This window comes from Ailuropoda melanoleuca, chromosome 16 (genome assembly GCF_002007445.2).
Source record: "Ailuropoda melanoleuca isolate Jingjing chromosome 16, ASM200744v2, whole genome shotgun sequence".
NCBI classification, from domain to species: domain Eukaryota; kingdom Metazoa; phylum Chordata; class Mammalia; order Carnivora; family Ursidae; genus Ailuropoda; species Ailuropoda melanoleuca.
Window position 1 is genome coordinate 8,823,640 of NC_048233.1, and position 22,705 is coordinate 8,846,344.

Genomic DNA, 22,705 nt, shown 5'->3' on the forward strand with positions numbered 1-22,705 from the left:
ACTGAGCCAGCCAGGTGCCTCTAGGTAAAACTAATTTTAAAAATACTTTTTGGGGGCACCTGGCTGGTTCAGTCAGGGGAACATGTGGCTCTTTACCTCCAGTCATGAGTTCGAGCCCCACATTAGGTGTAGAGATTACCTAAATAAGCCAACAAACTTAAAAAAAAAAAAAGTATTTTATTTAACTCAGCGTATCCAACATATGATCATGTCAACATGAACATGAAATCCACATCAAAATTATTAATAGATATTTCAAATTTTTTGTTTCAACTGGTATAAATATAGTAGCCACATTTCAAAGGNAAAAAAAAAAAAAAAAAAAAAAAAAAAAAAAAAAAAAAAAAAAAAAAAAAAAAAAAAAAGTATCTTATTTAACTCAGTGTATCCAATATATGATCATGTCAACATGAACATGAAATCCACATCAAAATTATTAATAGATATTTCACATTTTTTGTTTCAACTGGTATAAATATAGTAGCCACATTTCAAAGGCTCCAGCAGTCACTTGTGGCTAGTGGCTACTGTATTGCACAGTGTAGGTGTAAAAGATGGAGGGGAATGAGAAAAAAGATTTTTAAACAGGAGAATTGTATGGGAAGATAAAATGAGGAATTGAGGATAAAACATTGCTGGTGGGGGCTGAACGGGAGCTGGGTGGGTGAGTGGGGGAGAGGGTGAGGAGGGGATGGGACTCAGAATAAATTTCATTCTGTGTTTCATTGGTCAATATTTTAAAATAGATGATAAAGGTTAAAATTAACATGGATAGCAGCTTTGTGGTATAAAACTGTAACTTGTAGCTTGAAAGAAATGTATAAAGATAAGCAGCTTTACTGGTCACCTTGGTGATAGTGAGAAATTAGATTTGTGTAAATCCTGGGTTTGATGGCCTAGAGTCTCCGTTCTCTTACCATCCTCTCAAGGTTTTTGGGGGATCGTCTCCCCGTTGATTCATTTCAGTACCTTTGTCAAGCTGACACAGTCATCCTGATGCAACAGCGGAGGAGTCAGGGTGATAGCACACGCACTGCCTTTAGGACAGGNAGATGGAGGGGAATGAGAAAAAAAAGAGATTTTTAAACAGGAGAATTGTATGGGAAGATAAAATGAGGAATTGAGGATAAAACATTGCTGGTGGGGGCTGAACGGGAGCTGGGTGGGTGAGTGGGGGAGAGGGTGAGGAGGGGATGGGACTCAGAATAAATTTCATTCTGTGTTTCATTGGTCAATATTTTAAAATAGATGATAAAGGTTAAAATTAACATGGATAGCAGCTTTGTGGTATAAAACTGTAACTTGTAGCTTGAAAGAAATGTATAAAGATAAGCAGCTTTACTGGTCACCTTGGTGATAGTGAGAAATTAGATTTGTGTAAATCCTGGGTTTGATGGCCTAGAGTCTCCGTTCTCTTACCATCCTCTCAAGGTTTTTGGGGGATCGTCTCCCCGTTGATTCATTTCAGTACCTTTGTCAAGCTGACACAGTCATCCTGATGCAACAGCGGAGGAGTCAGGGTGATAGCACACGCACTGCCTTTAGGACAGGGGTGTGGTGAGGCCAGGAGAAGTAGCCGGCTGATAGTGTGTCAGCCGGGAGTCTGAGAAGCTGGCCATAGAGCCCTTGACAGCAGTCTGAGATGACAGCCCTGCTTAGAGAGTTTCTCTGAATTTGGTTTCAAGGGAGCGAACAGGAAGGGAAGTCAGACAAAGGGATTTCTCCTCCAAAGACTCAAATGTCAGAAGGGCTCAGGTCAGTTTAAAGCACACTCATTTCCATTGAATTTTGAATTAAGTGATAAAAAAAAAAAGGTCATGAAGATGGATCTTAGGAACTTTATGTTATAAGGATTATAAGAGAATAAAACTTGGGGACTCTGAAGAATTGGTGGAGAGCTATCTATTGTGAAGAATGGTTTCTCTTCCGTTTGGCGTGGAGGTCCTGATGACCTTTGTCCCTTCCCATCCACTCCCGTGGTTCTCAGGCAGACCTCCAGGAGGAGGAGTCAGCAGGGCTCTTGGCACCATCCAACATTTGACCAACTGATGGACACTGCATGAAATATTGACCCAGGCTCTGGAGCTATGAAAGGAGCCTGTCTCTATGGAGAGGTGCAGGGGAGCTCTAGAGTAGGGTCAAGGCTAAACTCTCATAACTTCCATGCTGTTGATTTTTATGTGTGTGTGTGTGTCTGTGTGTGTGTGTGTGTGTGTGTGTGTGTGTGTGTCTTTTTTAGTTAATAGGGAAAGGGCATTTGGAGATGGAGGGACAGAAGCACCTGAACTTTGAGAAGGAAGGTGAGTGTTCATACTTCTGTTGAAAGACCAAAGGATATTTTAACAGACCAAAGGATATTTTAAGTTTCCAGGAAATGTTGTTATACTGGAAGCAAAAGACGAAGAAATGAGAGCAGAACACTAAGGATAACCATAGGAGAACAGGAAGATGGGAAGTAACTTGCACAATGAGGCCAGCAGCAGGCCCAGTAAGAAGAGCAGACATGTGGTTGGAGGTCATCAGTGCACAAGTGTGCGTTCTCATCCCTGTGTATCCCCTTTTCTTTTTCAGGAACTAAAGGCTCCTTTTCCCTCTCACTGACCTTCACTTCCAGACTAGCCCCTGATCCTTCCCTGGTGGTCTATGCCATTTTTCCGAGCGGAGGCATTATAGCTGACAAAGTTCAGTTCTCAGTGGAAATGTGTTTTGACAATCAGGTAAAATGGCAGTTGAGGAAGGTGAAGAAAAGGTCTGGGCATAGAGAGAGATCATGTGTATGGTGTGGGTGGAAATCAGGCAGCGGCAGGGAAATAAGATCATATTGAAGTGGATGTCATTATTGCATTTATGTCTTCAGTACGCTTTGTTGAATCTATCTCCCACTTCTTTTTAAGAAGTTGTGCTGCGAAATTGCATGTTCTGTATAGCTATTCTTTCTTTCTAGCTTTTGTCTCTTAACTTTCTTTTTTTTTTTGAACTTTTTATTTATTTTTGTCTCTTAAACTTTCTATGTTATTCGGTGCTATGCCACTCACTTTTTCCAATTATACCACAAGACACGAGTTCCAAAAGGACTAGACTTTACCAAAAAAAAAAAAAAAATCAGTATAAAAGTGAAGGAATGGGCTTGAATACCAGAGTTGGGGCATATTGGCTGATGATCCAAATTACATTGTTTCCCCTTCTCTCCAGGCTGACCTGATCCCCAAGTATACTTTTCCCTTTCACAGGTTTCCCTTGGCTTCTCACCTTCCCAGCAGCTTCCAGGAGCAAATGTGGAACTACAGCTACAGGCAGCTCCTGGGTCCCTGTGTGCAGTCCGGGCTGTGGATGAGAGTGTCTTACTACTTAGGCCAGAGACAGAGCTGAGCAACCATTCCGTGAGTAGTCTGCCAACAGGGTGCGAAGAGGGAGTTGACAGAGAAGACATTTTGACTGAATTAGAATAAAAGATGGGTTTCAGGGAGTAGGAAAGAAAGTCTGAGGGAAATTGTATACCACCATAAGGTGGTAGAAAAGCTGGTGTGGAAATGAAGGTCCAATGATGGTAGAAGAAAAGCATGATTCATGTGGACATAGAGGCAGGAAATTTGTAATAGGAGATAAAGGTGACAAGTTATTGAAAAAGGTGAGAAAGAGATCAAAATTTAGAAAGTAGGGAAGGGATGGGGTACCTAGGTGGCTCAGTTGGTTGAGTGTCTAACTCTCAATCTCAGCTCAGGTCTTGGTCTCAGGGTCATGAGTTCAGCCCCCACACTGGAGCCCAGCATGGAGCCTACTTAAAAAAAAAATGGTAGGAAGAGATTATGATGGAATAAATATAGGAAGAATTCTGGAGTAAAGAAAAGAAATAATACAAGAGCAGTGAACTATGGCACCAGAATCTGAGTGAAGTTTCTCAACTGATTTCACTGTGTCAATAGTTTATTTCCTTTTCCCCTCCTATTTCAGGTCTATAGGATGTTCTCAGTCTGGTATGGTCATTACCCTTATCAGGTGGCTGAATATGATGAGTGTCCAATGTCTGGCTCCTGGGACACTCCTCAGCCCCTCTCAATTATGTGGAGGCCTTGGTTCTCTGAAGACATGGACCTCTTCCATTTTTTCCAGGTAGATGTTCTTACCCATTTTGTTCTTATAGAAATAATGGTGGCGGGGTGGGGGGTGATGGAAAGTCCATATCTAAAAAAGCAGAGAGACTCATGTGGGCACTGAAGGAATAAAGTCTTGGAAGAAACTCCTGATATGTGAGGTAGCCTCTCTTGGTCCTTATGCTTGAAGAAGGGGCCCAGTTGCCTGATTGCATTGGAAGAGAGCCACTGTGAGAGGCTGTGTGCAGTCTCTTTCTGACTCTAAACAAACTGATTTCCACGGGATCGGCCAAGTACCAAAAATGAGGAAAGGTAGACCAGAGGTGTCTTACTATTATTATAAAAACCACTACATGAGTAGAAATTGAGTACTTTATGAGTAGAAGTTGGGGATGCTGTGGCCCAAGGTTGACCAGGAAGTCTCTGAAGTCAGGGACCATGTCTTGTTCATCTCTGTATTCTCTTTAATGACCGATCCTTCATAATACTCAATGTATTTTTGTGAATTGACTGAGTTGATATGGTTCCTGCCCTCAGAAGGTTCAGTCTAAATTGAATAATAATGATACAGTGATTAATATTTGGAAGAATCATTAAACATATTTGACAATGAAATAAGTATAATACTATTCAGCCATAAAAAAAGAATGAAATCTTGCTATTCGTGACAACATGGATGGATCCTGAGAGCATTATGCTCAGCGAAATAAGTCAATCAGAGAAAGACAAATACTATGTGACCTCACTTATACATGGAATCTAAAAATCAATGACAACAGCAAAACCAAGCTCACAGATACACAGAACAATGTGGTGGTTGCCAAAGGCAGGGGTTGGGGTAGGTAAAATGACTGAAGGTTGTCAAAAGATACAGACATCCAGTTATAAGATAAATAAGTTATAAGATAAATACGTCCTGGGAATGTAATGTACAGCATGGTGACAGCACGGTTGATACTGCATTGCGTATTTGCAAGTTGCTAAAGAATAGATCTTAAAAGTTCTCATCCAAAGAAAAAAATTTTTTGTAACCATGTATGGTGATGGATGTTAACTAGAGTTATTGTGGTGATCATTTTACAAAGAATATATTTTAAAAAAATTGAAGGCCTTTCACATTAGCTGTCAGAAGCGAACAAAACCTTCGTGGCTGAGTATTGGGTAGTAACCACAAGTCTCAACGATTAATAGGAAAAGAATGTCTTGGTTCAGTCCCTGGAGGGTTGAATTCCTAGGCAGTTGGCCTGGTAGTAAGGGAGGGGGCCACCCTAACACTTCACTCTGTGGTTTCTTTGGTGTCTCTCAGGGCATGGGCCTGAAAATACTGTCCAATGCCAAAATTAAGAAGCCAGTAGATTGCAGTCACCAGTCTCTAAGATACAGCACTGCAATGGCTGGAGGTAAGCTACCTGTGTGGCTTGTGGATTCTCTGAGATATTTAAATCATAGAACTCTGAAAACTTATTCTTTGCCTCCTGTTCCTGCACTGAGCCTCTAGCCTCAGAATGGCAATGGGTTGTGGGTCATAGATGCAGGCAGCTGGATCTCTCTCCCTGGGGAGAGCATTTGAAGCCTGAAGCCCTTACCTGTTCATCCTCTGGCCCAACCTCCTTATCTGTCACTTCCTCCTGATGGCCTTATGACTAGTCAGTTCCTCAGTGGTCCTTCCTCCTTGTCTCTGACTGGATGTTCTCTGTTTCCCTCTAAATTTCTTGGTAGTACCCCTCTGCCTCAATTTGTGTTACAGCGAAGTCTTCTGTTTTCCCCCCAATTCCCTTATTCTTGCTCTCCGTAGTACATTATGGCGCTGTTGACATGGGATCTGAGTCATCATCGTCTTCGTCACTTCAGTCAAAGGACCCTCAGGTCCGCCAGTACTTCCCGGAGACTTGGCTCTGGGATCTGTTTCCTATTGGGTAAGTGATGCCTTTAAAGGTACAGCAAGGGTGTCCAGTGGGGAGTCAGGAGAAAACTCAGACTCAGATAATGTCTAATGAATCTAAGTCTCAAGCCAAGAAAGTTTAATGGGGACGTGGGAACTTGCTTCTTTCCCTGAATTCTTAGGCAATCATAGGCAATCCCTTAAAACGAATTCACACGTCTCCACATTTACACTGTACAGAAGTGCATTTGGAGTCCAGGTCCAGCAGATATAAACGCACATGTTGACATCAGTTCCTGCCCACTGCTTACCTGCTCATTTTGACAAGCCAGAAGAACGACAAGCCTCTCTCATCTCAAGGCTCATGTGTCCAGCAGGCACATGAAAAGATGCTCAACGTCACTAATCATCAGAGAAATGCAAATCGAAACCCCAACGAGATACCCTCTCACAGATTCAGAGGGCACTGGACTCTTTCAGATATGTTTGCACACGTGCCCCCCTACTCTCACTCACCCCCTCACATACTCAGGCACCCCCCTTCTCCCATATTCGTACATCCTCACTCACCTGAACGTTCACGCTCTGAGATTGCATGTTCCTCAGTTCAGTTGCCTTTTTTCCCCACCCCCCACAATAACAATAACAACAAATGACTTCTGTAGGTAAATTTGTAGCTTAATTCACAATGTTCTCCTGTTAACGTCCCTCACCTGGTTTCTTGTGTTCTCGCAGTTACTCCGGGAAGGAGGCTGTCCATGTCACGGTTCCTGATACCATCACCGAGTGGAAGGCCATGACTTTTTGTACCTCCCAGTCCAGCGGCTTTGGTCTTTCACCTACTGTAGGACTGACTGCTTTCAAACCATTCTTTGTTGAACTGACTCTCCCTTACTCAGTAGTTCGCAGGGAATCCTTTCGCCTTACTGCCACCATCTTCAATTATCTGAAGGACTGCATCAGGGTAAGAGCTGGGGATACGGGAAGCAGATGTCCCTGGGAAAGAGGGGATGTGTCTCCACCCCCACATTTTCCTAAGCCTCTGTGTGTTGTTTCCTGTACTCAGACCCTTTACTTCTTAAACACCTGCAGGTTCAGACTAACCTGGGTACATCAGATAAGTACCAGGTGGAATCGTGGGCAGATTCTCAGGGCTCCAGCTGTCTCTGTGCTGATGAAGCAAAAAGCTATCACTGGAACATCACCGCTGTCAAATTGGGTAAGAGAAGGAAGCGGCAGAGGAGCAAGGAAAGCACATAGCAAAAGCTCAGTGATTGAGAACTTTACCCTTTCCTCTCCCGCATTTGCTTTGTTCTCTCGTTCTTTCTCATTTTATTTGCCTCTATTTTTTCCCACCTAAGTCTATGCTTAAATAAATAATCAAATGCTCTTTGATAGTCGACCAAAAAATTATCCGAACTAGACATTTTTGAGTGTGAAAAGGGGAGCTTTTAATATTTATGCCAAGACAAGGGATATATAGTCATGCTACTCATCAAATAGTTACTACGGGCCCTCTGCGATTCTAACTGCTTGACAGGTGGTAATTCATTTAATCATCCCAGTAACCCCGGGATGTCATTTGCTCTTAGGATGAAACCCTGGCAACTTAAAGTATGGTCTTCAGATGTGTAGTTACCTACTGCTGCTTAACAAATCACCCTAAAACTTAGAGGCCTGGGGCGCCTGGGTGGCTCAGTCAGTTAAGTGTCTGCCTTTGTTTGACTCAGGTCAGATCTTAGGGTTCTGGGATGGAGCCCTGCTCATGCTCTCTCTTAAAGAAATAAATCTTAAAAAAAAAAAAAACCCAACAAGTTAGAGGCTTAAAAGAACAAACATTTATGATCACCCAGTTTCCATGAGCCAGTAATCTAGGTGCAGAGTATAGCAGGATGCTTCTGGCTCAAGGTCTGTCATGAAATACCAGTCATGCTGTCAGCAGGGCCGTGTTCTCATCTGGAGACTTGACTGGGAGAGGATCCACTTTCATGCTCCTTCCAAAGCCTCTGTCCCTCACAGGCTGCAGTTCTGGGCCTCAGCTGTGATCTAGTGGCCTCCCTTAGTATCTCATCACATGAATCTTTCCAGTGGGCTGCCTCAGGACAGGACAGCTGGCTTCCTGCAGAGCAAGTGGCCCACGAGAAAGAGTGCGCCCAAGACAAGCTATAGTTTTTTTTTAACCTAGTCCCAAAAGAGCATCTCATTGCTTCTGCCCTATCCTTCTCATTAGAAGTGAGTTGCTTAGTCCAGCCCACACTCTGAGAGAAGCTTATGCAATGGTGTATATATTGGGGTGCAGGGATCACTGGGGGTCCTTAGAGGCTGCCTACCACACTGGACCAGCATTATTGACATCATGGGGAAACTTGTTAGAAATGTGAATATAGGCCCCACCCCCGATACATTGAGTCGGTTTATATTCTAACAATATCCGCAGGTCTTTGCATATTGTTAAGTTTAAAAAGCCCTGGTCTAGAGGGGAAGAGACCTCATTGGTACCTCTGGCAATAGGGTTAATGCCTTCCTTTCCCCTTCTCTCTTCTAGGTCTTGTGAACTTTACTGTCACTACTACGATTCTGGACAGCAATGAACTCTGTGGGGGGCAGAAGGGGTTCCTTCCAGCAGAGGGCCAGAGTGACACACTCATCAAACCAGTTCTGGTCAAGGTGAGTTTTCTTTTCCTTCCCTTCGCTGCCCTTCTCCCTTCCCTTCTTTTCCCTTCCCCTTTCTTTCTTTTTTCCCCTCTTTTCTTTTGTTTTCTTTCTTCTTTCTCTCTTTCTTTCTTTCTTTTTCATTTTCTCTTTCTCTCTTTCTTTCTCTTCTTTCCTCTTCTCCCCTCCCCTCCCCTTCCCTCTTCTCCTCTCTTCTTCTCTTCTTTTCTTTTTCCTTTCTTTCTTTCTCCCTTTCTTTCTTCCTTTCCTTTCCCCTTTCCTTTCCTTTCCTTTCCTTTCCTTTCCTTTCCTTTCCTTTCCTTTCTTCTTTCCTGTGAGTTTTCTGCAGGCCTAGCTTCAGAGGTAGAGATAGCAGTCACCCCAGGGATGTTGTGTGTGTGTCTAGCCATATGGTTAGTCTTTCACAGCTGTCTGACTCCAACTTCAATCAGGTAGCTCACCTTCCTTCTTCTGTGGCTCCTTTCTGCCCTTAATATTTGCTTAACCCATTCCAATACTCTATGAAAGGGCTGAATACGGTACCTGGTACACTCAATGAATGTTAGTTTCTCTTATTAACATCTCTAATAGCATCATTAATTGCTTTTTTTATCCCATTAAGAACCCCATTGTCAACCCTGCCTCTTAGAAGTTTCCTAAACTTGTCCTTAGCTCTAGCCCTTGCTCAGAAAGAATTTTATTGATAGGCCCACTCCTGCATTGAAGTGGAGTTCTCCTGAGCTTCAAAGAGAAGCTCTATTCTTTCCAGTTCTGAGAAGTCCAGGGGACCACAGGGAGGGCCTCTTCTCCCCTTTTCCTCCTTCAGTGCCATCTGCCCTGACATTTGTCTTCATTGTTTTCGTTCTATGTCTCTCTTCATGTCAGCCTGAGGGAGTCCTTGTGGAGAAGACATACAGCTCATTGCTTTGCCCAAAAGGTGGGTGAATGCAGAGAGGGGTTGGTGCTGAGAATCCTGTCGGCAGCAGCAGATTTTTGTAGGCCAAGGGAGGAATATACAGGACAAGAAGGGATAGGAGAGAGTCTGGGGTGCTATCCCTTATAGGGCCAATTAGCTGAGAGGATGAAGAAGAAAACATGTACAGCACAATTATGGTTTTGGGGGGAATTTATTTTCAGCAGAGAGCACTATGAAAAGGTTAAAAAATATTGCTTCTAACCCACAGAAAGCACTGGGTACAGAAAACCCTGGATTATAGAAAGTTTTTCTATGGTTTGGGCTTGAACTCGCACTATTTCCATCTTCTATACTTTCTCCTTTTCTCTGCCTCTCATAGGACAAGTGGCTTCAGAATCCATCTCCCTGGAGCTCCCTGTGGATGTTGTTCCTGACTCAAGCAAGGCTTATGTTATGGTTCTGGGTAAATAGCGAGTGATTCTTGCTCAAAAGAAAAAAAAAAACCATGGGGCTGAAATCTGCCAAAGCATGGAGTGGGTTGGGGCATGTGGACCCATCTGAAGGAAGGCTTGTTAGATTAGAAGTGACAGAAGAGGGGCGCCTGGGTGGCACAGTGGTTAAGCATCTGCCTTCGGCTCAGGGCGTGATCCCGGCATTGCGGGATCGAGCCCCACATCAGGCTCCTCCGCTATGAGCCTGCTTCTTCCTCTCCTACTCCCCCCCTGCTTGTGTTCCCTCTCTCACTGGCTGTCTCTATCTCTGTCGAATAAATAAATAAAATCTTTAAAAAAAAAAAAAAGTCCTGAACTCCCTTCCGTAGCCTATGTACTTCTCTGTGTACTCCAGCACCTTGTACGAACCCAAAATTATAGTACTGTATTATAATTGTTTATAATGAGTTCTACTTGCAATGTTCTGTCATTGTTTGCCCCTCTGATTATGATCTTTTGAGGTAAAGACTGTATTTGACTTATGGTCTCCCAGGCACAGTGTAGGTACTCAACTAAATTGTCGCTGATACATGTTTGTTTGTTTTTTTTAAGATTTTATTCATTTATTTGACAGAGACAGCAAGAGAGGAGACATAAGCAGGGGAAGTGGGAGAGGGAGAAGCAGGCTTCCTGCTGAGCAGGGACCCCGATGTGGGGCTCGATCCCAGGACCCTGGGATCATGACCTGAGCCAAAGGCAGACGCTTAATCACTGAGCCACCCAGGTGCCCCGCTGATACATATTTGTTAAATGAATGACAGTAATTCACAAGGGCTCCTTCCTCTCCCTACCATCACTTTCTCTCTCCTTTTGGATCTCAGGAGACATTATGGGCACAGCCCTACAGAACCTAGACAATCTGGTACAGATGCCAAGCGGTTGTGGGGAGCAGAACATGGTCTTGTTTGCTCCCATAATCTACGTCTTGCAGTATCTGGGGAAGGCAAGGCTGCTGACTGAAGAAATCAGGTCTCGGGCAGTGGGTTTCCTGAAGCTAGGTGAGTCGGTTCAATCTTTTTTTCTTGGACACGTTCTCTAGAGCCTAATGATAGGTTAATAAGATACAGAGGAATTTCCCCCTGAAGTATCCTGTACCCTTGAAAGCCTTGAAAGCCATGTTTTTTGAAGTTGTCCTTGTGATCTAACATGATATCTGGCTTCCCAGGGTACCAGAAGGAGCTAATGTACAAACACAGCAATGGCTCATACAGTGCCTTTGGGGAGCAGGATGGAGATGGAAACACATGGTAATATTGCCCAGTTCTCAGTGGACCCCAGAGCATAATTCCTGGGCCTACGGAACTATTCCTCTCCCTCTCCTCTTACCCCATTCTTTCTTATATCCATCTTCTCCACCTCTTTAATATTGTTTATTTCAGTCTCATGCATGGTCAAGCCCCTCACCCTTCTCCCTGACCTTGTGCCTCCTCAGTTCTTGTCCCCAATTAATGCCCGTTAATACCTCCATTTTCTTGGCTCCTATGGAATTATGTTTCCTTAATCCCCTTCTGGAACCCTATACCAAAATAAACTATAGAACTATTGTACCCTTGCTGGGAAATCCCCCTTTATGCCACACTTTCCTCTTTACCCACATAGGCTGACAGCGTTTGTCACCAAATGCTTTGGCCAAGCTCAAGAATTCATCTTCATTGATGACAATAATATCCAGGACGCTCTCAAGTGGATGGCAGGAAACCAGCTCCCCAGCGGTTGCTACGCCAACGTGGGAAGGCTCATTCACACAGCTATGAAGGTGCAGATCTGCCCCCCGACCTTCAGCCCACTACCCTGTCGGGGAGGAATTTGCACCTCTGACTGAGCAATCAAAAGAGCATAAGGCTGGGAGTCAGTGTTAGTGTTCTTCAGGTCTCAGCCCTGGCTTCAGATGGCCTTGGTCAACATACTTAACCAGTCTGAGCCTCAGCTTCCATGTCTGTGGAATGGGACTGTGTACTAGCACATGGCTCTCATAGTGTGGACCTCAGATCAGCAGCAGAAGCAGCGCTTGAGAACTTGTTTAAAATGCAAATTCCAGTCCTACCCCGACCTACTCTGAGAACTTCTGGGATTTGTGTTTTTTTTTTTTTTTTAAGATTTTATTTATTTGACAGAGAGAGACACAGCGAGAGAGGGAACACAACAGGGGGAGTGGGAGAGGGAGAAACAGGCTTGCTGCCAAGCAGGGAGCCCGATGCTGGGCTCGATCCCAGGACCCTGGGATCACGACCTGAGCTGAAGGCAGACGCTTAATAACTGAGCCACCAGGCATCCCTGGGATTTGTATTTTAAACAAGTCCTCGAGGTGGTTCTGATATTTGTGGAAGTGTAAGAACCACTGGACTAGAAGTTCTCTGGGTTTCTTACTATGTCCCTAAATCTACAGCAAGGCCATCTGCTCTGGTAAGGACTGATAGGCAGCCCAGTGTTTTTTGTAAGAGGTTTACTCTGTGCCAGGCACTGTTCTAAGCACTTCGTTTATTCAATATTATTTAATGTTTACAACAAATTAATGAGCTGGCTGCTGCTATGCCATTATTAATCCCATTTTACAGATGAAGAAACTAAGTTGCAGAGATTAAGTGAATTGCCCAAGGTGAATGCTAATGCATGGTAGGATGACTGTCATTTGAACCACAGCCGTTGAACTCCAGAGGCACTGCTCTTGCCCCTTCACTACATTGCCCCTACCCCTCCCAAACACAGAGTGAGGTGTTGATGCTTCTAGAGAATTTGTTCAATTCAGAATATACCCAGTGAGAGAAAGATTGGTGTCTATGTTGCTAGAGAAATTGTTTACATTGCTGTTACGGGGCCTGGATTAAAAATCTTGAGCATTAAAAAAAAAAATCTCTGTATAGGATTCATTAGTTTTCCTTATGGAAGATTTTATCAGTGCCCCCCAAGGCTCTCTCCTCTTATATCTTGTGTGAAATACACGTGGGAGGAGCACAAGCCAGGGCTTGACTCCAACAAGATCCCAGAGGTCTTTCCTCTTCCTTTCTTACCAGACCCGGCCAGTCTAGTAAGAAACCCATCACCTGTGTACCACGGTTCGTGGTGTGGTGCAGGAGCTCCATAATTAAACTCCTGCATTCAAGTCCTAGTCCTGCTGTTTATTAGCTGTGTAATCTCGAGCAAGTTGTTTAAGCTTTTAAGTGTTTATATATATTTTTTCATATCTACAGAATGAGGGTAACAGTTTAGATTAGCTGTTTTTAAAAACTTGCTAGTATCTTTCCGTGAAAGGCATTAAACAGGGCAGGTGTCACCTAATCTCTCCTGGAGAAGAGTCTGGGCCTTCTGCTTCTTGAGACGATGTCCGTTTGAGGAGCTCAGATTCAATAAGAAGCTGAGAATGAGAGATTTTCTCCCTATCCCCTCCGCTGTGTTTGTTTGCTTGTTCATTTAAGTAATCCACCCATTCAGAGGGGATGCTTTTTTGCAAACTGCACACGATTCTTGCGTAGGCTGTGCTGGCTGCTGCCGTGACCGGTCTGCCCATCTCCCTCTAGGGCGGCGTTGATGATGAGACTTCCCTGATGCGTACATCACAGCTGCATTGCTGGAGATGGGAAGGACCACACATGTGAGTGTCTCTAGCTCCTCCTCTTTATGTCCTTCTTATTGCACCTAGTTCTAGGGGAATTCACCTACTTTCAATCCCTGTTCACCTTTGTAAACTCAAAAAGGATATGATGATTTCCTTACCGCTTCCCATTTCCCAAGGAATGCCTTATAAATTCAGTTCTTCCTCTTGCTTTCCAGGACCCGATGGTGAGTCAGGGTCTGCAGTGCCTCAGGGGCTCGGTTCCCTCCACCACCAACTCTACACACAGGCCCTCCTGGCTTATACTTTCTCTCTGGCTGGGGAGATGGACGTCAGAAACACTCTTCTTGAAAAGTTAGACCAGCAGGCTATCAGCTCAGGTACACTGGCCATGTTAGGAGATTTTTGAAATTATGAAAATACGCTGCGAGTTATCTATAGTTTTCCTTCGTCCCCATAGTCCCACATAGATGCTATCATATATAGGATTCCTTTTAGGAAGAGTTTTGAAGTCATCAGATCATTGTTGAGAGTTTTGTGAGAAAGTCTGTGGAAGTCCTTAAAAGGCATTGTTATACTTCCAACATGAAGAGGAAAGAGATGGTGGAAGCTAGTCAGAAGACCTGTGGGCATTGTAAAATCACCCTTCAACAGTTCTTTGGTGTGAGATCACTGAGGTTGATGGCGTTAGAGTTAAACTTAGAGACTGTTTTTTTTTTTTTTTTTACTCCGAGAAGGGCAGAGGGAGAGAGTGAGAGAATATTAAGCAAGCTCCATGCCCAGTTGGTTAAGGGTCCCACTCTTGGTTTCAGCTCACATCATGATCTCAGAGTCATGAGATCGAGCTCCATGTCAGGCTCTGTGCTTGACAGGAAGTCTGCTTGGGATTCTCTCTCTCCTCCCTCTGCCCAACCCCCAACTTGCTCTCTCTCTCAAATAAATAAATAAATCTTAAAAAAATGTTAAACTTTTTATTAGGTAAAATAAAGACTGAAAAATTAAACTTAAAATTCTATAAGCCAAAAAAAAAATGCCCCCAAACACATAAGATTTTTTTTTTAAGATTTTATTTATTTATCTGACACAGAGAGACAGCCAGTGAGAGAGGGAACACAGGCAGGGGGAGTGGGGGAGGAAGAAGCAGGCTCCCAGTGGAGGAGCCTGATGTGGGGCTCGATCCCAGGACGCTGGGATCATGCCCTGAGCAGAAGGCAGACGCTTAATGACTGAGCCACCCAGGCGCCCCCAAACACATAAGATTCTTAAAAGTTTCTACTTACCTACCTCTGCTAACATTCGAATTTACAAATTAACAAGGGTGGTTTTCATGTAATTGTGGGAGGGAGGCTTCTATTGATAGTCTCAGCTTCGTCTTGGGGAATGATGTGTATGTGCACACATTTCTGTGTAAACATTATGGCCAATATGTCAGAAGATTTTGAGAAATATTTTTGTCTAACTCACGCTTAATTTTTGGTTGGTACTTGCTCTGCTCTAAGGTGCACCATTTACGAATTGAATATGAGAAATTATTTCCTTCTAAGACCTTCCTGATTATGCTTCTTTTTCCGTAGGAGAGTCCATTCACTGGAGCTCAAAGCCTAGTCCATCACTGGATGGCAGACCTTGGTCTCAGCCTGAGGCTGTAGATGTGGAACTTACAGCATATGTATTACTGGCCCAGCTTAGCAAAGCCAGCCTGACTCAAAAGGAGATCGCCAAGGCCACTGCCATAGTGGCTTGGTTGGCCAAGCAACGTAATGCATATGGGGGCTTCTCTTCTACTCAGGTAAATAGCCTTATCTCCAACTGCCACTTATCAGGTAGGATTAGGTCCAAATAAATGAATAAAATCTTTAAAAAAAATTAAAAAGTTTACAAACTAGCAGTAAAGTTAGGAATAGTTCTATAATTACAGAGCAGGATTTGGTTATATAACATCAGAAAGATACAGAAGGTACAAAATAACACATTCCAAAAGGGACAGAGTTTACACCAACTTGTAGGTAAGAAAAGTCTTCAGGGGCATGGCATTTGAGATAGATCTCGAAGGATATGTAGGACCCTGGTTAGCTCAGTTGATAGAGCATTGGGGTTGTGAGTTCAAGCCCAACATTGGGCATAGAACCTACTTAAAAAATAGATATCTAGAGTGATGATAGATAGATAGATAGATAGATGATAGATAGATAGATAGATGATAGATAGATAGATATAGATAAAAGGGAGTGTGTGATTTTGAGAGACAGCTATTGAAAGGAAGGGGAAATGGCTTGAGCAGAGACAACAGTTTGCAACAGTATAAAATGACTGTCGGGAAAGCTGGGTTAGCTGAGGCATAATGGAACTTCAGTTTAGAAAGTTAGGGCAGCTTTATACCATGACGGCTCTTTCATATCAGACTCAAGATTTTGCCCAGTTCTGAGGAGCTATTAATTTTTTTAACCTTGTTTCAGAAAAATCGACCTGTTATTGGTGTAGGGGGTGATTTAGAGGAGGAAGACATAGGATTTGAAGAGATAAGGACACTATTTCGTTTGCCAAGGTTAGGGATAAGGAGAAATTGAATCAGTCAAATGGCAATAAGGGAAAAAGGGGTAAAATTGCATGATAAATTTGAATACCATCATAAAAATTGTCTTAAATGATAATAAAGAGAGTAGTTATTAATTCATTTGTTCTGCAAATGTTATTAATACATACCATGTCCAAGTCACTGAGGATACAAAATAATCAAGAAAACATATTTCTTATCCTTGTAAAGATTATATTCTGACTTGTTGAAATTACAGCCAGTTCACTGAGGATGTAACATGTAAATTAGACCTGGAAACAGAATAGGTTTTAATTGATAACAGTGTTTGGTAAAGAGGTAAAGAGCACTGAGTTTGAATATGGTGAAGACTTAATTGGAATTTATGTGGTACTATGCTTCTGTACTTCAAGGAAATTCTTGGCTAACGATCAGGAAGGACTTTCTTCTTCTTGCTGAGCCCTAAATAATTATGATATATAATTCTAGAAAGCAGTGGGTGAAATGTTTAGAACACTCAGTGACACATATATGTCAAAATTGTTTTCCATGAAATCCTTAGGTATTATAAGAAGTCACATATCACTCACTTGGGTTTTCAGCTAATGATGAGGTTTCATTTCTTGAATTGTTTCCCCGTATTTGAACAGTAAGGGCCCCTCAGACCCCGTTCACAGAGAGTAGACAAAAAGTTGTTTATAGACGGTCAGCTGCACAGCTCTCACTGACTCACAGCTTCCCCAGGGTGGGTGACCTGTCTTCCTGTTTTTACATGACAGTGTGATGTCTAAGTACAACCATTCTTTTAAATTTGGGGTAGGAAGAAGTGGGGTTCCTTGCTTCTGCAGATGTTGTACAAAGTGTCGAGCATGTGGACATACTAGTAACAGTAAAATACAACAATTTTCTGAACATCTCATTCTTTTTTTCTTTCCTTTAGTTGTAATTTATATAGTCATGTTTTCAGAATGGAGAAGTTCCAGCTACACGATACCATGTTCTCTTAGTGGCAGTTTGTCTGTCTTATGCCCAAATGAAGGAAAGATTGTCACGTGGCACAGTGGCGAGGAAGCCTTGGCTTGCAGAAAGGATCCCGGCTCTGCCACAGAAGATCATTACACAGCTAAATAACTTTGAAGAATGTGCAGTTTTTAGGGCTATCATATCACTGCTGTTTCCTCTCCAAATAAGGAAACTGCAAAATATATACTGAACAGTTATCCATTTGCTTCTAGCCCCAGCCCATTCTGAAACGAGGTTTGGTTGAATATGAAAATGAGATTAGCCTCGTGACCTATAGACGTCCAGTACTAGCTTGATGGCAATTTTCTATACAGGCAAGACATGATTTCTGTGTCAGCTTCCGCAGCATTGGTGAGTGTGGTGTTTAGATACTTCGAAGAGGTATCGTCCAAGCTGGGGAACAAGAACCAGATGTGTGGGTTATAGGCTTGTTTGAGGTCAATGCCAGTGGCTCACAGAATGTAAGCAGATGCTCGATTGTTTTCTTTAGGATACTGTGGTTGCCCTCCAAGCTCTTGCCAAATACGCCGCTACTGCCTATGTGTCATCTGAGGAAGTCAACCTGGCTTTAAAATCCGCTGAGGATTTCCAGCACACTTTCCACGTTCAGGCTGCCAACCGGTTGGTACTTCAGCGGGAGACCCTGCCCAATGTCCCTGGGGTGTACACCTTGGAGGCCTCAGGCCAGGGCTGCGTCTATGTGCAGGTAAGCGGCGATCCATGAGAACAAGCATGCGTTGGGAAGGAGAGTCCGAGAGCAACTCTGCCTCCAGTGGGACCTTTTCTGTCTCTTATTTGTAAAGAGAATTGTTAGGACTGTGCGATAAAGTTCTTCCCCGCTCTAATTTGGTTGTCTGTTTCCCCCCACTAGACGGTGCTGAAATACCATATTCCCCCTCCTAAATTTGCGGACACCTTTAGTCTTAGTGTGGAAGTGGGAAAAGCTAGATGTGAGCAAGGTACTTCACCTCGATCCTTGACGCTCACTGTCCATACCAGGTGAGAAAAGCTGAGCGGGTGGTGGGGGCACCTGGATCATAGAAGCTGAGTGTGAGTGTGTGTGTGCGTGTGTGCGCGCATGTGTGTGTTGGGGTTATAGAGTATGCTAAGAGGGAGAATAATGGGTTCACACTGATGTGCTCCTTTCTGCCCTTAGTTATGTGGGGAGTCGCAGCTCTTCCAATATGGCCATTGTAGAAGTGAAGATGCTTTCCGGGTTCGGTCCCATGGAGGGCACCAGTCAGTTTGTAAGTCTGTTCTGTTTTCTGCATCTAGTTAAGCCCCAAGAGGACCTAACATTATTCTTAAAAAACTGGTGAAGTGGGCCTCATAGTATATACTTACAACTCATGGTTACATTGTTTCAGTGGGCTACAAAAGTGCATCAGACAGATACAATGGAAACGGGACTCCTCTTGGTCCCTTTTTCTTACCTTCTCCACAGTATATATTGTTTCCTTGATCATGAAAGAGCTTTGGAATATTACCCCAGGGCAGCGGGAAGGCTCTGGATCTTAGTCTGTTTTATTTTCCCCTTTTTTATTCAGCTTCTCCAGCAACGTCTGGTGAAGAAGGTCGAATCTGGAACTGACATACTGAACATCTACTTGGAAGAGGTAGGTATTCGGAAGGGAACCTAAGAGCTGGATTGCTTAGATAGCTTTGCAACTTCCCTTCTAATCTGCATACACTAGGGTCGCATACACAGGGATGAGGGAACGAGGAGAGTGAGTCCACAGCCACAAAATGAACTCTACCTCCATGCTGGTGTACTATAAAACACTCTTACTCACCTCCAGGGCAGTGCTGTCTAACAGATACAAAAGGGCAGCCGTCTATGTCATTTAAAAATGTGTACGCCAGAATGTGACTATCGTAAAATAAAGTGGTCAGGGAGGGCTTTTCGGAGATGTTACCTGATTGGAAACTGCAATGAAGAGAGAAAAACAATAGGGAGCATAGAATTGTTGAAATAAAATAGAAGTTTCTGTTTCTTTGGCCACTTCAGTTAATTTCGTAGAGGAACTGTGGGTTAGAGTAGACCAAGAACAGAGGGTACCAATTTACTGAAGGGCCAGGGAGCTGTAAGATCCTAAGAAGAAAGACTCAGGAAGTCAGCAGAAGTGGGTATCTTTAAGACTGGCTTGGGGCATGGGGCGCCTGGGTGGCTCAGTCGTTAAGCATCTGCCTTCAGCTCAGGGTGTGATCCCAGAGTCCTGGGATCGAGCCCTGCATTGGGCTCCTCCGCTAGGAGCCTGCTTCTTCCTCTCCCACTCCACCTGCTTGTGTTCCCTCTCTCACTGGCTGTCTCTCTCTCTGTCAAATAAATAAAATCTTAAAAAAAGAAAAAAAAAAAAGACTGGCTTGGGGCAGAAGGGACAGGTAGAAGTGTTTCAGAAAATTTGTGTGGAGACAAGAGTCTCTTTTTTCTTTTTTTAAGGGAGGGGTTTTGTTTTGTTTTGTTTTGTTTTTGTTTGTTTTTTAAGATTTTATTTATTTATTTGTCAGAGAGAGAGAGAGAAAACATGAGCTAGGGGGAGGGGCAGAGGGAGAAGCAGGCTCCCTGCCCAACAGGGAGCCCGGACTGGGGATCCTGACCTGAGTTGAAGGCAGATGCTTAAGGGACTGAGCCATCCAGGCACCCTCCACATAGACAGTCTTATTTTCACTTTAGTTTTAACATGATGCTTTGTCTGTCTTCTCCACAGCTGAGTAAGAAGACTCAGACCTATACCTTCACCATCAGCCAAAGTGTGTTGGTCACTAACCTGAAACGAGCAACCATCACGGTCTATGACTACTACCTCCAGGTGAGGGCTGAGATCTACTTGTGTGCCCCAGCATATTTCTGCCTCATTCTTCATGATCTCTCTCTTAATTTTACAAATACTCCTTCCCAAGCCAAGTAGCACATAATTACATTTTTTCGATCTCCTAAAACATTATAATTTAATTATATGTCATTCTTAAGTCCTCTGCCCTAGGGATATTTTATCAGATGTGGTCTATAGACCAGAAGAACGATAAGGACCATTGTTCTTTCAGGACTAACCATCCTGAGTATTTTTGGTGTGATTAATAATTTACTACAGTACTAGTGTTTGGCACTTCCCTGTAATTCTTAATGTGCTCATAGCCTATAGGGATCCTCTGAAAAGGGCTAAAAGCAGTAGTTTTCGTTAAGTATTTTCTCTTTGAATGACTGAGCCCTGTGATGTAATGCTACATGTCAATTCATTTTACAGATGAACGGGCAACAATTCAGTACTCTGACCCCTGTGAATGAGGTAAAGGTGAGCTTTTAGGGTAGGGTGATAGTATTAAAAATTAAGGAGACCTTCTTCTGAGTTACTGTTGTCTTTTGGAAGCTAATTTTTGATAGAAAGTGGGCTTTCCCTTTTTTCTTTCTTTTTTTTTTTTTAAGTAAACTCTATACCCAACATAGGGCTTTTAAACTCACAACCCTGAAATCAAGAGTCACATGCTCCACTGACTGAGCCAGCCTGCCGCCCCCATTTTTTTGGCCCAAACTCTGAAAGGAAGAATAATAATCTCCATGGCTCACACCAGAAAAAGTTCATAGTGGCATTTGTGTGAAGGCTTCTATGTGATTTTTATTTTTTTAAAAAGATTTATTGGGGCGCCTGGGTGGCACAGCGGTTAAGCATCTGCCTTCGGCTCAGGGCGTGATCCCGGCGTTATGGGATCGAGCCCCACATCAGGCTCCTCTGCTATGAGCCTGCTTCTTCCTCTCCCACTCCCCCTGCTTGTGTTCCCTCTCTCGCTGGCTGTCTCTATCTCTGTCAAATAAATAAATAAAATCTTTAAAAAAAAAAGATTTATTTATTTATTTTAGAGAGAGAGATAGAGTATGAGTAGGGGGAGGGGTAGAGGGAGGAGAGAGGCAGACTCCCCACTGAGTGTGGAGCTGGATAACAGGGCTTGGTCTCAAGACCCTGAGATCACGACCTGACCCAAAATCAAAAGTCAGACACTTAACCAACTGAGCCACCCAGGCGCCCCTTTATGTGATTTTTAAAAACAATATATTTTTTTCTGATTGAAATTAGTGAATTTTTATTTATTTTTTATTTTTTTTTAAAGATTTTATTTATTTATTTGAGAGAGAGAGAGAGAAAGCCAGCTAGAGAGGGAACAGAAGCAGGGGGAGTGGGAGAGGAAGAAGCAGGCTCATAGCGGAGGAGCCTGATGTGGGGCTCGATCCCATAACGCCAGGATCACGCCCTGAGCCGAAGGCAGACGCTTAACCGCTGTGCCACCCAGGCGCCCCGAAATTAGTGAATTTTTAAAATTATTTTTACATTCTACATCTTTGTTATATAAAAATACTAAAGGAAAAGTAAAGATTACCTGATTCTACTCCCCTAACACTATTAATAATCTCATCATGCGTTTGTGAGTTATTTTCTAGATGGGAAAAAATGAAGACACGCCTGGCTGGCTCAGCCAGTAGAGCATGTGACTCTTGATGTCAGGGTTGTGAGCTCAAGCCCCACTGTTGGCATAGAGATAACTTTTTAAAAATAATTAAAAAAATAAATGGATAGGGAGAAGCTCTTCTATACTTGTGAAGATTTTCTGAGTATAATGATGTCGTCCTTTTTTTTTTTCCCCCCCTCTCCCAGGATAGAAGTTGGAAAGAGACTAATTTAAATCCTCTGTGACATCACCGGACAGCATTCTTCTGCCTCTTAAAGCAAAACGCATTCAATCGAATAATGTGATTTGTCTGACTGACTAGTGAGTGAGTAACAGATAAGCAGGCTTGAACCTCAGCTACTTTCTACTGCGTCACAGGTGCACAGATGCGGGAACAAAGGGCTGTGGATGGGGTAGGAATAATCACACAAAGAAGGAATTACATGGAAAAGACAACCGGAGAGGGGATGTGGTTTAGCCATGTGCGGGACTCTCCAGAGAGGGTGATCCAGGGACGAGAAAAATGTCTTCCTGGAGGTTAAATCTAAGGGAAGGTGTAATTCAGGGCTTTGGGAATAGATTTTAAAAAAATTTTTTTCTTTGAAAAAAAAATCTGTGTCCTTGGCTCTGTGCATATTTCTGTAGAAACCAGGGGTTCTGTTTAAAGATGGTGATCATCCTTTAACCCAAACTGATATTTTGGCTTCTTCATTAAAGCTTTTGACCCAGACACGTCGGAGAGTCGTACTGCAGATTCAGGGAGGGGTCAGAGTAGAGAACCCTAATTAAGGGACTGACTGTGTTCGGCCCTCCAGCACTGCAGGGCCAAACAGTGATTGATAACAAGAAGAGTGGCTTACCAGGATTCCCCATCTCTGCCTTTCTCCTTCAGGATTCCCCCAGCCTTGACCTGCAGGGGATATCTATTGTCGTGTAAACTCTTTCTGGAAGCAATGTTTTTGTTTTAGAAACCGGATTGGAGGGGCGCCTGGGTGGCACGGAGGTTAAGCGTCTGCCTTCAGCTCAGGGCGTGATCCCGGCGTTGTGGGATCGAGTCCCACATCGGGCTCCTCTGCTGTGAGCCTGCTTCTTCCTCTCCCACTCCCCCTGCTTGTGTTCCCTCTCTC

At 43.4% G+C, this 22,705-nt stretch overlaps 1 protein-coding gene across 1 annotated transcript in view; it reads left to right on the forward strand.

The window, feature by feature from the left end:
- The window catches only part of A2ML1 (alpha-2-macroglobulin like 1), a 42,290-nt gene extending 19,826 nt beyond the window's left edge, over positions 1 to 22,464 (forward strand). Inside the window, 26 exon segments of the mRNA XM_034645541.1 lie at positions 2,240 to 2,300; positions 2,572 to 2,717; positions 3,231 to 3,380; positions 3,952 to 4,110; positions 5,398 to 5,491; positions 5,887 to 6,007; positions 6,709 to 6,937; positions 7,066 to 7,192; positions 8,519 to 8,640; positions 9,511 to 9,562; positions 9,921 to 10,004; positions 10,854 to 11,030; positions 11,198 to 11,279; positions 11,632 to 11,788; positions 13,548 to 13,572; positions 13,575 to 13,621; positions 13,801 to 13,858; positions 13,861 to 13,962; positions 15,157 to 15,371; positions 17,629 to 17,844; positions 18,010 to 18,137; positions 18,295 to 18,385; positions 18,686 to 18,754; positions 19,847 to 19,948; positions 20,384 to 20,431; positions 21,785 to 22,464. Coding sequence (XP_034501432.1) covers positions 2,240 to 2,300; positions 2,572 to 2,717; positions 3,231 to 3,380; positions 3,952 to 4,110; positions 5,398 to 5,491; positions 5,887 to 6,007; positions 6,709 to 6,937; positions 7,066 to 7,192; positions 8,519 to 8,640; positions 9,511 to 9,562; positions 9,921 to 10,004; positions 10,854 to 11,030; positions 11,198 to 11,279; positions 11,632 to 11,788; positions 13,548 to 13,572; positions 13,575 to 13,621; positions 13,801 to 13,858; positions 13,861 to 13,962; positions 15,157 to 15,371; positions 17,629 to 17,844; positions 18,010 to 18,137; positions 18,295 to 18,385; positions 18,686 to 18,754; positions 19,847 to 19,948; positions 20,384 to 20,431; positions 21,785 to 21,823 — 2,901 coding nt within the window. The 3' untranslated portion in view covers positions 21,824 to 22,464.
- Positions 22,465 to 22,705: the final 241 nt, after the last annotated feature.